At 37.3% G+C, this 16,148-nt stretch overlaps 1 protein-coding gene across 2 annotated transcripts in view; it reads left to right on the top strand.

Moving 5' to 3' along the window:
* Window positions 1-16,148, top strand: part of cntnap2a (contactin associated protein 2a) — a 306,440-nt gene that overhangs the window by 146,732 nt on the left and 143,560 nt on the right. For both annotated transcript variants that reach the window (XM_077624212.1, XM_077624211.1), the window contains exon 10: window positions 10,496-10,645. In XM_077624212.1, the coding sequence (XP_077480338.1) occupies window positions 10,496-10,645 (150 nt within the window). The remainder of the gene's footprint in view (window positions 1-10,495; window positions 10,646-16,148) is intronic.

Raw genomic sequence — 16,148 nt, 5'->3', positions numbered from 1 at the left:
ATTTTCAGCCCCACAAAAGAAAGTGTAAATTTACCTCACACATTCCAAAAAATAAAATAAAAAGCTTGATGAACTTAACACATTTGACCCCAAGATGACAAATTTTAGATTTTTGCAATTTTGTTGTCTTATCACAGTAGATTGGTTAATTTACATTTGATACATTACATACTAGGGGCCATTCATTTACAAATGTGATTGCACTTTACATATTTCTTTACATATTTAAATGTTCAGATATTAAGATGTGATAGACAGTTTTTGCATGCGTTGAATGAGCCAAAATAACATGCTTTTTCTCATGGATATATTGTTATAATCATTTGTTTCAGACTTGAGGTCTTAAAAAAGAGGGGGTGATGGTTATCTTATAATCAGGATCATCTTAATTCTGGTCAATATGGCTAGATATTTGTGTGTGTATATGTGTGTGTGTGTGTGTGTGTGTGTGTGTGTGTGTGTGTGTGTGTGTGTGTGTGTGTTGTGGATTGTGTGTGCTTTAAAAGGTGACACATCTCAAATATTCAATATATCAACTACATGGTGACAACACGTTTCCTCAAAACAGTATTATTTTTTTTCACAACACACACCATAATATTAATAATTCCATTTGTTTGCAAGCCTGAAGGTCTTCAAGGTCAATACAAAAAACTAAAATAAATATGTATGGAAAGGTACTTAATCTATTTTACAGTAATTGATAATTAACCTGGGTAGATGATCATTAATAGGTGGGTGTTGATTTAAATGTGTTGAAGAAAAAGAAACTGTAGCGATGTGGTGACGATGAGTTTTGGAGCAAGACAGCAGAGCCGTCAGCCAGAACTCTAAATAACTGGACCTGATATGGGGGAGGTAGAACTCTCAGGTTGTTGGAGGGGTATGATTGGGTGTGTGGAAAGGTTGGTAATGGGCAGGAGGTCAAACGAGGTTATGAATGGCCTTGGCGATGTAAAGAAAGATCTTGAATTGAATTCAATGTTTAAGCCTGCTGAGGGTGATGAATTGGAGAGAGGGTGTTTTAGCGATTCTACGAGCAGCGAAATTCTAGACTAGTTGAAGCTTTTAGAGGCACTTGTAAAAGAAGAGCATTACAATAATCAAAAAATGGGTGTAAGAAGGCTGTGAACAAGAATTGTGGCAGTTTGAAGGGTGAGGAAGGTCCAGAGTCAACTGTTGCTGTAGTGATTTTTTTGTTCAAATTGAAGATAATTTATATTCCATTTTTCCCCCTGATTTTCAATAGGCATTCTTTTCAAAAATTGCCTTCACAAATAAATGGAATATTAGATTTTTATTGACACGGTCATAAATGTTATTTACCATCATTTGATACTGTAAGGCCCTATGTTTATCTCCCTGTAATTTACAGTCCAGCAGCTAATTTGATCAGTTTTTATAGGGTAATGTGCTTACATGTTATGAGGTGAATATTTTTAGTTTTTGTAGGTACAACTTATTGTTTGAAAATACCAGTACAAATTTTACACCTCATATATGTATGGCTATAGTTTGCAGTATGGCAGCATGAAATGATAGTGGTTATCCTCTCTGACTCAAAGTTATACCATTCCTCTCTAATAATTTCTGTGCTTAATTTTCATTTATGTTGTGCCTGTAATTGCATGGGTTTTCTCTGGGTAACCGTCTTGTTCCAACATGCCTGTACCATGCAGTAAAAACTCCATGTTTTATCAAGTCGTGAAATTGAGTGATGCATCTATAGCAAGTGAGTAGACTTTCGAGCACATACGAACATTTTGGACAGTCCCCAAAACAGTTGAAGGGTTCAGCATGGGTTTCACCTAAACCCTTTAGATTGAATGGAAACGTTAATATTTTTCCCTTTAAAGTCGTTTTTCTCCTTTTGTTGTGTCCTACTTCCTTCCTCCCTCACTCTTATTTCTTCCCACCGTCTCTTTATGAAGACAATAATTTATTCTGTCCACTGCTGCTTTAATAGTCCATCGCCCAGGGGTAGGGATTATTACTGCATTACCCTTTTGGCTAATTGGTCTTGAGCGTGTGATTACATAACTATTACTAGAATACACAGATACATAAGCTTGCTCACATACAGCAGTGCACACTCCCCGACTTTGATTCTGTTATTAGTATGTTTGAAATAATCGAATCATGCTGGCTCCTAGCCTCACGGTCACCATGGGACCAGAGTAGACTTAAAATATAATGCTTAATGACATTTTATAGCAACATACAGCGGAAGGCATCACACATGCATACACAGAGCTGGGCGAAACAACGATAACTATAATTATTGTGAAATAATTTTTGGCAACAATAATATTTAAAACTTTAGATAAAAATTTGATCATGTAAAACTGTAATTACACTACCTAGCCACAACGTAGAACGGGGGCACTGTTGCGACATGAACGCTAGCTCCAGACAACACTCAGCAGAAGAAGAGGATGATGAGGAAACATGTTTTTAGTATGTTAGCAATAGAGGCTAGGTGTAAAAGGACAATAACAGCCAAAATAACCAACTATGAGATGCCGAACAACACCGAGCCGACCCACTAAAAGATCCAAGTGAATTCTCCCTGGCGTTTTCTTTCTTTCTGTGCAAAGAGCAGCCTTATTGAAAATGTACTTAACCCACTGTCCTCATTCGAGGACAGCCTGTGATATTTTTCATACTTGATATCAAGATGTTCTCCCATATGTAAATATTTGAATAAGGAGGAAAGTAATTTAAATAAGTTTGAAGTTTCGAATTTGAAACAAAAAAGATGTGATGTTATCCTGAAAATTATCGACTGATATATATATATGTATATATATATATATATATATATATATATATATATATATATATATATATATATATATATATATATATTATTATTGTGATAACAATTTCTGTCATATAGCCCAGCTTTTTAGACCCACTGAAAACACAATTTGGTCTCGCCAAGTGGTGGTTCTTTTGATACATTCACCTTTGAATTTTTCACATTTAACATTAACAATTTGATTATTTTATCAATCAGAAAGGTACTTTACATACTTTCGTTCATTAGTACTACTAGGTTATATTTTCATAATAAATAACACACCTCCATAAACAGCATCCCAGATATTAAGAATTCTTTGAAAATGTCTTCCCATGTAAGGACTCTAACAATAAACCAGAACTTTACAACATTTTGCAAGCAAGCTACAGTGATACAACTAACATACACAAACACACACAGATAACTTTCTTGTTAGAGTTAAAGATGATACTAAGGCACTGAATCATTCCATTTTATAACCTTCAAAATGCCCTTCTAGTTCAAGGGCTCCCATATAAGCATGCTGTAGTGCAGTAACTCTGCGAGTTCACATGGAATGGAAGAGGATAAAACATTACACACACACCATAATATTTCCCTGGAGAACTTCAGGTCCAAACATAAATTGTAAAACTGTATCTTATGTTGCTCGCTCTCCCAATTACTACAGAGTGGGTATGGTTTGACAGAGTGCTGTGAGTCATCAAACCCTAATGGCGAAAAAGTACTCTATTTTTCTGACTTGTGAAAACGTAGCATGGCACATAGAGGACAGGCAAAGGCCAGTGTATTTGAAAAGAGGGTGTTTTGCACTGCTTTAGGCTTGAAACATTTGCAACCAATGGCAGTGGCTGACATCATTTTTAAAGGTGGCACTTTGACATCTTGCCAGTGTGTAAATTATAAAACAATATGTGAATTGCTAGAGCATATATCTACTTCATTTGCCATTATAGTAGCCAAAACCGGTGGAGGACACTCTCATTAAATGACTTAAAATTTCTCTTAGGTGAACAGGTGAACAGGACAACAGATTGGTGATTTGGTTAACTATTGCTTCCCTACTTTAAATCATAAGCACAGCCTGAGCAATAGTGCTATGCTGTCGTACCTTAATATTTCTTGTCCTCTGTGTTGTGTTGACTCAATCTATCGTCACCCATAATCATAACCACTACCTACTGTTTCTATGATGGAACTAAAATTATTTGTGTGAACCAGCTCCTGGCCTAAAGCTGAGTGCTTGCCAGTGGCGTGATTTCAAAACTATAATAATAATAATAATAATAATAATAATAATAATAATAATAATAATAATAATAATGATAATAATAATAATAATAATAAGCATACAATAAATTAATTGATTTCCAAACACGGAGGCGTTGGATGGTGTCTGTTATTACATCTATAAATAAAAGGAAATCTGCCACCAAATCTTCAATCCTGAAGGATACTCGAGTGAGTGCAGCTTTGCTGGCTATGACAATAGAGCTTAGAATGTCTTTGTTCTGTTATACTTATTTTTATGATTATTATTATTACACATTTCGACTTGAACAAAAGGACTTGAGAATTCTCGACTCAGATATAAATATAAACGCACAGAACTGCACAGGCAAAACCACCTCACAGTTTGTGGTGTTTGAGATTGTGTTTAAAAAAAATTACAAATATAGTATTTGGTGGCCGATTGGGACAAGTGGTTAGCGCGTCGGCCTCACAGCTCTGGGCCCCTGGGTTCAAATCCAGGTCATGTCCATCTGTGTGGAGTTTGATTGTTCTCCTCGGGCCTGCGTGGGTTTCCTCCGGGTGCCCAGCCTCTGGCCCGGAGACAGCTGGGATTGGCTCCAGGACCCCCCACAACCCTAATGAGGATAAAGCAGTTCAGAAATCAAATATAGTATTAATTTTGATATTTTCCATACTGATCATTAGTAGAGTAAGATTCAGGAATACTGTTCATATTCCTATTGTGCGTCTATGCATTGCATGTAAAGCAATTCCTTACCATTTTTGATTTGTTCCTTACATGGCTGTTTGTAATTTCTGATAGGATTTTGAAAGAAAACCCAAAAAGGACAGATAAAGCGAAAATGAGGAGTGTATAAAAGGAGGGAGGCGATGAATAAAAAGCTTAACATTTCTGACAACATCCAATCAATATTTCTTCATAACCCTACTCTTGCTCCAGTAGGTCCCAGCTCATTAATGTTATTTGTCACTAGAGATACAGCAATCTCCATTTCCGCTAAGAACACACACAAAGCAATTTCTCTATGCGCTTCATAATCAAAATGCGGCTGTGATGTGTCCTTCTATATGTAGGAGTAAAAATCTTCCCCTCAAGGCTGTTACCTCTGGAAAAGCACAGACACACCTCTTTCTCACTTGACAAGGATTAAAAAGAAGGATGTGAGAGTGCATAAATGGTGGCCACTTGGTTGCAATTTCAAAGGGAACTGTGCCCTAATTTTCTCAGTGCCTTCCTCCTTTACGTACTTATTAACTCGCCAACTCATTTCAACGCAAAACTGAGCTCAATTAATGTTTTATGCCTACTGGATAACAAAATAGTAATTCAACCCAGTATTTTCTCTCGATTAACCTATTGGAATTCTTTGATTACTGTTATTATTAATCTACAGTGATATCTCGACTTCCGAAAGTAATTGGTTTCGGAAGTGGTTCCGTAACTTGAAATTGTCCTAACTAGAGACACATTCTTTATCTAAAAGCCTTACTCCTTCCTAATGCTACCTACTGGACCCTTTAGTGATATAAAGTTTACATACTTTGAATGAGATGTGTGGAAAATACAAAAAAAAGGAGAAAAAGATAAGATAAAGTCACATGGAAAAACATGTTCTATTGTTTTTTAAGGGTGAGTGTGTAAGTGAGAGATGGGGAGGCAAATGTTTAGCATGGGGGAATTTGTTTGGTTAGCATGTTTGCATGTTCTCCCTGGGCCTGCGTGGGTTTCTTCCGGGTACTCGGGTTTCCTCCCAGATTACAAAAACATGCATGGTAGGCTGATTGGACACTATAAATTGCCCTTAGATATAAATGTGAGTGTGTTGTCTGTCTTCTTGTGCCCTGCGATCAGCTGGCCACCGATTCAGGGTGTGACCTACCTCTGGCCTGGAGACAGCTGGGATTGGCTCCAGCACCCACGACAAAGCGGTTCAGAATATGCGATGAGATCTTGTATTAAATATACAATGTACTCCGCTCCATCACAGTTAAATTCCAGCTAACTAAGAATTCTTCATATATAATATTATATATAGCACACACACATCATATATAACACAAGTCAACTGATGTATAAACATAATAAACACAGTTTGACAACGTAGGAACAACGACACTTGTTAGTAGGGTTACCATGTTTGATTTATCATTGCTCTAGGGTTAATATTTGAACCTGGCACGATAAGCAAGCTGCTCGTTAACTGCTGGTTCCTAATCATTTGATAGATTTACTGTCAGAACCTGCCTGTGTCTTTTTTTCTGTTAGACAAAATGTCATGACAATAGCAGCAAACCAATATTTTTCTTGTAATCTAGCAAGACTAAATAGAATGTGAGCAACAGACCTTACTAAATTGTAGCACTTTTTTCCACAATAATCAAACCATTAATAAAGCTTTTAATAAGAGTGTGTATATTCTTGCCTCCACCCTTGGTGCAGATATGAACTATATTTGAAAATCACTAAAGAACACCAGAAAACAAATGAAAGGGTTTAAGGTGCTGAAATTATTTTAGTTTTGTTAATATATTTTTATCAACAATAGTACAAATTCATTTAAACAATTGTCCAATGTTTTTTTAAAGGAAAATTGCACGGTTGCGGCTCTGTCAATACACTGGTTGATTTTTAGTATATATGTTTTGTTGCTGATTTTTCTTTTTAGGTGTTTGTTGCTTTTAAAAACTTTCACAAACATCACATGAGTTATGAAGAAAAACATGGTTACTTTATCACTCTCTTAGCTATTCGTGGTTGAAAGAAATCATCCTCCTACCCACTAACAGGACTCGTTTTTTGCTTATTTATTTTTTTATTTTTAAATCTCTGGCAGGCAGCCAGTGTGTTAATGATAAGCTTTTGTATTTGCAGTGTGATAGAGACAGCGAGAGAGATGTATTCATGTGTAGAAGATACAACTGTGTGTTTGAGCGTCTAAGGGTGTGTGTGTGTTGGCGTTTATGTTCATGCTGTGGTGAACACAGCCGTCACTGATAAGCTCATCATTCAGAGCTATTGCTGGTGATGTAGAACAGATGAGGGGACATGAGGTGACACTGTATCTATTTTCCATTACATTCAAGAGGTTGAGTGATGCAGCAAAGCCTGATACTCATCCTATCTCACAAACATGCAGGGGGCACATCAAGGTCTAGGTGTGAAACTTTTACTGGTCATTCAAACAAAAAAATACTCACTATTATTCATCACTGTATTACTCTTTAAGTTTGGAAAATAATACTCGTCCTTATCAGCAATGGTTTTAATAATCTTTTTTAAAAAATCCTTTATAATATATATATATATATATATATATATATATATATATATATATATATATATATATATATATATATATATATATATATATATATGTATATATATATATATATATATATATATAAATCTGTGTGCGGTCGATTGGCCGCCCGCCTTTTGGTCGCCGTCTTTTGGTAGCCCGTACCGCGACAACGGGCGACCAAAAGACCGGCGACCAAAAGACCGGCGACCAAAAGACCGGCGACAAAACAAGGTAAAACAACACGGTCTACGCATCAATAAAAGCCAACAATGGCGATGAGCAGTTTCACTGAGCCGACGTGTGAGTGTATAAGACTTTGTATCTACATGAGTTGTCCCCTTAGGAAGGGACGTCAGTCAGGGTCTTAACAAGTTCTCCAACAAAAATCAATAAAAGTCCGGGAAATTTTGAGCTTTTCTTTAGCCTAATAATTAATAGGGCATTAAGTATGACTAAATAGTAATTCGCAGTTTGTATTTAGGGACTTTGAGCAATGATTTAAATGGTAATTATCAATAACCTTCCAGGCGACCAAAAGACCGGCGACCAAAAGACCGGCGACCAATCGACCGTGTACCAATAAATGCATTCTTATTCATTAATCATCCATACTGCGCATCCTCAAAAGGGTTGCGGGGGTTGCTGGAGCCTATCCCTGCTCAATCCTACGCTTGCTCATACTGAAGTCAGGCAAGTGAACCACTACACCATAATTTGGCTCCAAATGCAGCCTTATTTTAATTAAAAAAACAAAAAAAACAAAAGCAAGGAAACTAATGAAATGTGAAAGGGAAACTCATGTCATTATTATTGTTCATCTATGATCTGTTCGATGATTTCACAAGGTCACTGTTTTCACGCCCCTTACCAGCTGTTTGGTCACCAATAACTTCGTTTTACAAACACACCTAATGGTCTCTCAAAAAAGGGATTTGAATTAGTGGGCAGAGTACACCGATATGAAAGCAACAGCCTCTATGTTCAATAACATTTCAAAGTGAAATAAGGATGAACAGGCCTTACTTAAAGCATATTGACTTTCCTCTTTGCACATGTCCGCACCTTGAACTTTGTTGAAGTAACGGTGTCTGTGCTTTCCAAATAAATGGCAGTCAGTGAAGCGGTGAACCACTAGAATTTAGAAGAAAGAAACAGGAGCAGCGTGTTGTATAGAGAAGGCAGGACAACTCACAAGGATATAAATATAGAGAGACAGGATCAAGAATCAGGGACAGGGAAGGAGGGAGGGAGGAAGGATGAGTAGAGATTGGTGTCACTAAGAGGTGATGTATCAAGGGGAAGGTGATGAGAGTGAGTCGGCTTCTCTTGCAGCTCCGCTGGTAATATCCCTTCCCAAAACATCGCTCATATTTAATGGTGCACAGCTTCACGGAAGGAAGGAAGTGAGGGAGAGGGGACAGAAAACAGTAGTATGCATGCAAATGCCCTCTTGTGACATATGCAGGCTGCTCTTACAAAGTCTCAGAGCTTGCCACTCCAGTTCTAGTACATGTGAACTCTTTTAGTCTGATGGCAATAGGGTTATTTGACAGTTAATGGGCTCGAGGCACAGGCTTGAAACTGCACCCAACTGAATGCGGGACTTTTTTTAAGAACTTATTAGGGAGCTGTAATGGATAATGTGAATTTAAATGTGATTCAGCCCAAAGCACTGTAAAGCAGCCTCTCCAAAGCAATAGGAAGAAAATAGTACAAACAAAACCGACACAATTCAATTTCTTGTAGTGGACACTTGCAACTACTGAGATTACTACTACTTTTCATTTGATCAAATATATTTTTAAAATTGTTTATATGGACAAACGGCAATTTTATCATGTGCATCCCAGTGAAATCTTGTTTTGTGAATTAAAAAAAAACACATTTTTATGACCCATGGATCGCCTGACTTTGGTGCAGGATCGATTCCCGCTTTCTGGCAGAGTGATTGTTAGTGCGAATGGTTGTCTGTCTCTATGTTTGCCCAGCGGCTGACTAGTCTGCCTCTCGCCCAAAGTCAGCTGTGATAGGCTACAGCACCTCAATGTAATATGTTAGATAATAAAGAAAACACAATAAATAAATTGCAGTTTCACTCATCACTCCTCCCAAAATTCACAAAAGCAATTCTTTACATACGAACTCAATAAAATGAACAAAAGAATAATGAAAATAAATCAAAACAAAAATATATTTAGATAATATTATTCAAAATATCTCATTGTATACACAGTTTTATAGAATCTAAATTGTTCTTGTGTACAAAGTAATGTTGTTATGTATGTACAGTAATTTGCACGAATATTTTCAGGTGATGGAAAAAATAGTAGTAGCTTTGCTGCAATTACAACAATGTTCCTTGAATTTTTCATATTATACTGACAGGGATTGGATTGGATTGGATAACTTTATTCATCCCGTATTCGGGAAATTTCATTGTGACAGTAGCAAGAAAAGGCATAATTATAAGTTAGACAGTACAGTCGCAAAGGCCGCACAACAACAAAGCAAAAGCAAAAAGTACAAAGCAAATCAAAGTAAATGGAAACTGGAAAATGGAAGCAAAAACTGGAACCACATACACGAAGTCTTCCACAAGATGGGGAACTGCTGCAGACTGTGACCGAGGTAGAGAATATGCAGAGCCACACAGTTCCTCAGTAGTCTGGAGCTGAAGACAACAGTAGCAGAGTAGAACCCCTCGACTCCGTTTCCGGCCTGGTAAGCGCCGGCAGCTCTTCCATCTTATCCCACGATGGAATGGTTGGTCAGAAGCGTTGCCTCTCCTCCCGGCACATTTGTCCAGCTCCGAAACTCCGGCGGCATGAAAATGGTAAATGTTGCTCCTTCTGGCGCGTATTGTAACAGCTAGTCCCGTGTGTGTGACAGCGTAGGCATGGCTGAATGGTTCCAAAAAATGCAAGGCATCTAAACTCACTAGTTCATACCTTGCCCTGCACAGATTCAGTATATTGAACACAACTCACAAGTGACCATCATAAAATAACAGTCACATCTTTGGCACATCATCCCTGGGATTGAATGCATATAATAAGAAAGTGACTGTTATTTCTTCTTGCACTATAATTTCAAACAGTTTTGGTTTCATTTTAACTCCGCCCCTTATCTCCCATAGGTACAGGTCTTAATGACGGCCAGTGGCATGCTGTACGTTTGGTCGCCAAGGAGAATTTTGCCATGTTGATGATGGATGGCGATGAACCTTCTGCTGTACGTTCCACATCACCACTCTTTATAACCACTGGAGGAACATATCACCTAGGAGGTAAAGCAATAACGTTTTTAGTTGGGACACATCACACTCGCATCAATAGAAATACCTGCACTATTTGGTTAGACTAAACCCAACAAGTTGGGGTTCGAACCTTTTGGGCTAGTGTCAATAGAAACTTGTGAAACACACCTTTTCACACCTGAAAAGCTTCCACAGCCATAGACATTGTGGGGAATGTTGTTTGGTTAGCACCCCTCCTCTGTAATTTCCGTATTTTACCGTGTTAAGCTGTCCGGGCCGTTTTGTCCACCAATTGATCGATGTTTGCACATACATGGCCTGGTTTTCAAGTCCTGGGACCCTTGCAAGAACCTAAATGTGAAATGCATCCGCATCAAACCAAAAAAAAAATTTAAAAAAGATTTTATATATATATATATATATATATATATATATATATATATATATATATATATATATATATATATATATATATATATATATATATATATATATATATATATATAATAAATACACATATACGCTACTTATTGTCTTTGCTGGAATAATATGCCAGGAGTGTATACATTTAATGACCATGGATGCATACATTCAATTTTGGCTGTTTATTTATGCATTATTGCTTTGGTTCCTACAGTGCAAACAAGAGTTTCAGTATTGTCACAGTATTTAGCAGATTTTATTATTTTTCCAAATAGTTGCAACAGTGTTCTTGTTTACACTATTATTTATTTCCCACACGAAGCAAAGGGGATTTGGATTTGCCTAGATAATGATTAAGAGACAGCTTTTAAAAGTTACGTGGTTGGTGCTGAAAATATCAGCACAATTTAAAAACAACAATTCATCCACACTGTAGACATGTTAGTGTGTGTGTGTGTGTGTGTGTGTGTGTGTGTGTGTGTGTGTGTGTGTGTGTGTGTGTGAGCATAGATTGAGATGTCAATGGTGTTTACGTATAAGACCTTCCCTCTACTTACTCAGTCACTAATGATAAACCCAGAACATGTAAACCCATGTTGATTAATCACTTCTACATTGGTGATTTAATTAAGTTTTTGTTGGAGCCACATCACTTTTTATTAATGTATTTGTGCGTATAATCCTTGCAGTTCATATCCCAAATGATTCAATAAGGCAAGATCAAATAAAAAATCAAAATCAATAGGAAACAAACACTCACATATGCACTAATATGAACAGCAGTCGCTATCATTCTAAATTAGGCTGACAGCATCATAAAATGTACGTTAATGATGCCAGATGGTATAGTCATAAGGGTGGCACTAAAGTTTTATTCATTTTTTTTTATTTTATACTAATATTTGTCATAAGTCTCAATGCCAATTTACAGGTTTTGCACAGCAATTTGAGTTGAAAGAGATTATCTTCTTGACTTGTGTTTCTGCAAAAGTTAAAGGCTCATTAATATGGGAAGCTTGTGTGCAATGGCAATGCATGTGGGGACTTTGACACTTTGAGAAGTCTCGGGCTACAATTGTTCTTCAATTACACCGATCATTGCTTTTTCAAAAATGTACACGAGTAAATTATTCAGTCACTTGACACTCCCACTTTGGTGGAGTTCTGTGCTTGTATGCGCGCAGGGAGTTGTAAAACGGGAAAAAACGTTTTCCTAATGAACTGGTATTGTAACAAAAGTATTGCACGGGAAAAATGAATTCGACATGAACTGGTCTTGCAACAAAAGTATTGCACGGGAAAAAATCAATTCGACATGAACTGGTCTTGCAACAAAAGTATTGCACTGGACGACAGCACAGACACATTCACAGGTTTACAGTAGATATTGCTTTATTATTAATATTTATTATTTATTTATTTATTTATTCTTAATAAGGCATATTTAGAACGAGGAACTGGCAACATTCCGGACAGCTTTTCTCAGTGATCAGCAGTCCCAATATTAATGGACATGGAAGCAGAAAAAAGGGGGCAGAGATAGTAACTCCAGTAGCATAGTTACCTCAATAATATTTAGGCATTTTTAGACATCATTCTCGCTCCGGTTTCGTAGTATATGTGACTCAATGGCAAGAGGGAAAATGTCTGAACATTAATCAGAAAAGTATTTTATTTAAAATGAGCCTGTTATACTGATAACATCAAATTGACAAGAAAATAACAGTCTGGGATTTTCCTATTCATACAAAACACAAAAATAACACGAAGTTTAAATCATGGTGACACTCATAATATGTTAAGTGCCTCGGAGCAAATGGTCCTTATTAAGGCACTTAAAGAATTAATTGCTTCTGTGAAATCAAATATGGACATTCATGTATATGTGAATGGATTGCAGAGTCTAAATAAGCAGTGCTAATCTTCAAGACAAATCAATTTGGATAGCTGGGTAATTACCATGAAAACAAGATCATGTCACTACTCTGTATGGATGGATTTCATTTCAAGATTTTGGGCAAGCGTGGCCGAAAATTGTGTGTCTCTGGCAACTACGAGAGCAGCTCATCTTAGCTGGGTGTGAACAGCGTCAAAAGATTTTCCATTTACACCATGTATAGCATATTCATCATCTCCTACGGTCATTTATTTCAAAATAGAGAAAACATAAACAGATAAAATGGTAAACAAAATTTATTTTGACATCTATGAATGAAATTTAAGAAAAAAACGTATCTTGCATAAAATGTGAAAAAACTCACTTGTGTCTGCCATTGATCGCTCAGAGCACTGCCATCTTACCGAAGTTAAACGTGCTCTGACTGGCCAGACGTGAGTAGCCTTGATACATGTGTTTGTAGTGTTTACCATGTCAGCACATCTCAATAGTTGTTATGGCTGATTGAAGGTCTTGCGGTCGATCATTAAAATATCAGCCTTGATCGCTGCGTAATGTGTATCTCATGCTATTATTGCACCCAGAGACATGGTGAACACTTGACTGCTACGTACACACTTCCTGGCTAGACTACTCACGTGACTTCCTTTTTGAATTTGTCTACGTGCAGGCAACACCCTTTCAGAACACAGAAAGAAAATGATTGTACATTTGCGATTATAAAAATGCAACAAAATTCCGCTTTTTTCGGGGGGGCTGGCTACAAAGGATATCAAAGACATGCTAGCGAAGTGGCAGGAGTTTTCTGATTTTGTAGAAAAGAGGCACCCTAACAAGCTAGCAAGTGGGCGCGCGTTATCGTATTGTGAGGACATTTGTGTGCGTAATTTTCGAAATATTTTGAAGGGAAGGCAAAAACAAACAACTCTTGATGCGTTCGTTTTAAAAACTCGGGTGGAGTCAACTCGGAGAACAAAAAAATTAAAACAAAATTAGAATTCATTTTTGTGTAAAGTTACATTAAATGTATGTTTGAGTGTGTCTGTATATATTAATCCAAGTTAATTTAAAATTGTTTGTTCGGTTACGAGTGTGTTGCCGTGGATAAAGTTGGGTACAAGAAAGGATTCTATAATGCTTTAGGAGTGAGCCCAGTGTGAGCTATAACATTCGCTTTGAGAATTTTCCTTAGATCCCACTGGTTTAAAATGTTCATTTTTCTTTTGAAATTAAAACAATAAACCACCTGAATGGCCAATTTGTTTGAGAGGAACAATAGTGAAATGTCAACTTGACTGCTATTGCTTTGTCCCACTAAACAACTAAACCCTTTGTACTCTCTTTCGGGATGGATAGCACCAAATTGGCTGCAGTAGTGTTTTTTTTAAGATATTTTGAACGAAATACTGCTATCAACCAATTGTTTTGAAAATCATGAATCTGAACACTTCCAATAGAATTCACAACAGGTGGCTAAACAATAAGGCTATTGAAATTGTATTTTCATATTGGTTTACAAAAAGACCTTGGATGTAATTGCTGTTTTCTTCTCTTTATACCATTTTTCCCTCTCTCCCATTTTCTAAACTACTACACCATTTGGTCGCTTTCTTCAAAGATTTATTTTAATCTTCATAAAGACATTTTGTCGTGATTTTCAGTTTTTGCCGTGTCACAATCTTTTATTTAGTGTCGTCTTTCTTTCAAGATTAACCATTTTCAATGTTTCAATGCCTAAAACCTCTTTTACAGGAATAGCTTGTTGTTGCTGTCACAGTTCTTTGTTAAATTAGTCGGTAACTGGCAAGAGACATTTCTAAATTTATATTCTCCAGTGAAAAGATGGATGGTTCAACAAAACTGTTTGGAAGATACATTATCTAGGAGTCAGGAACCTATGACTCGCGAGCCAGACATGTCTCTTTTGATGGGTGCATATGGCTCACCGCTAACCTGTAAGATAAAATGTGGAACCCGCTGGTGAGATAGCTGAGTCCCGAACACACGAATAAGAGCCTCGCTTTGGCCCATGAAGTCTCGTCTTATGTTTGTCAAAATCAGTGGCGGTCCGTGCATTTTCTCATAGCGCCTTCAACGGGTAAAATCCACTTCCTAGCAGCATTTAATGATTAAATACAAATATTGGAGCTTTTCAGACATTACAACCGGGCCGGGGGGTGATTTCCCGGGAAAAGACAGCGATGAACGTCAATGGCGTACCGGCAAACATTACCCGAAAATGGGGTAAAATCCAGCCAAAAACAGCATTTATTGATTAAATACAAATACAGGAGCTTTTTAGACATCATAACTGGGCCCGTAGTATCATTTCCCCGGGAAAAAGACAGCGATGAACGTCGATACGTCCATATACGTCCATACGTGAAACGGCAAAAAATGCACTAAAATGGGGTAAAATCCACTTCCTAGCAGCATTTATTGATTAAATACAAATACTTGAGCTTTTCAGACATTACAACCGGGCCACAGGGGTGATTTCCCCGGGAAAAGACAGCGATGGACGTCAATGGTAAAACGGCAAAAATTGCACTAAAATTGGGTAAAATCCACTTCCTAGCAGCATTTAGTGATTAAATACAAACACTGGAGCTAAAATACAAACACTGGAGCTTTTCAGATATCAGAACTTGGCCCACAATTGAAATATTATTTAGGAATAGCCATATTTTACTCACCAAAAATCCTTTTTAAATGTACACAATATCCATCCTCCTTTCTTTCTTGCTTCTTTTATATCGCCATCGAAGCTAATGCTGAAAGTAGAGCCTGTCCTGTCGTATTTTTGGCATAGTCAGTCTTGAAAATGGCTTTAAATCAACACAACAATATATTTGCTTGTGCAGCTCGCTCCAGATACAGTTTGTTAGCTTTGGCTAGTCCACTTTATCACTAGCCAATCATAGTTGGTGAAAGCGATGACGTATCCCTACGCTTGCGACAAGGCAATGATGTTTCCCTACGCGTGCAACAATGCATTGTGGTGTTGCCACCTCGAAATCTGATTGGTTAAAGCAACAGTCTTATTGACGCTTGTTTAATGCAGCAGAGCCCGCAGAACTGATTGTGAAGGCCTTGAGGCAGATTTCTGACCCTGGCAACAAATAATGGCTGAAATGTGATTGGTTAAATGGTTCAATATGAAAACACACATCTGGAAGCAGTGCAACCAGGGGGGAAAGCAATGAAAGGAAG

Source organism: Stigmatopora argus, chromosome 17 (assembly GCF_051989625.1).
Source record: "Stigmatopora argus isolate UIUO_Sarg chromosome 17, RoL_Sarg_1.0, whole genome shotgun sequence".
Classification (NCBI taxonomy): domain Eukaryota; kingdom Metazoa; phylum Chordata; class Actinopteri; order Syngnathiformes; family Syngnathidae; genus Stigmatopora; species Stigmatopora argus.
The sequence above is the reverse complement of the archived record's forward strand: the minus strand, read 5'-3'. Positions and strand labels throughout refer to the sequence as shown.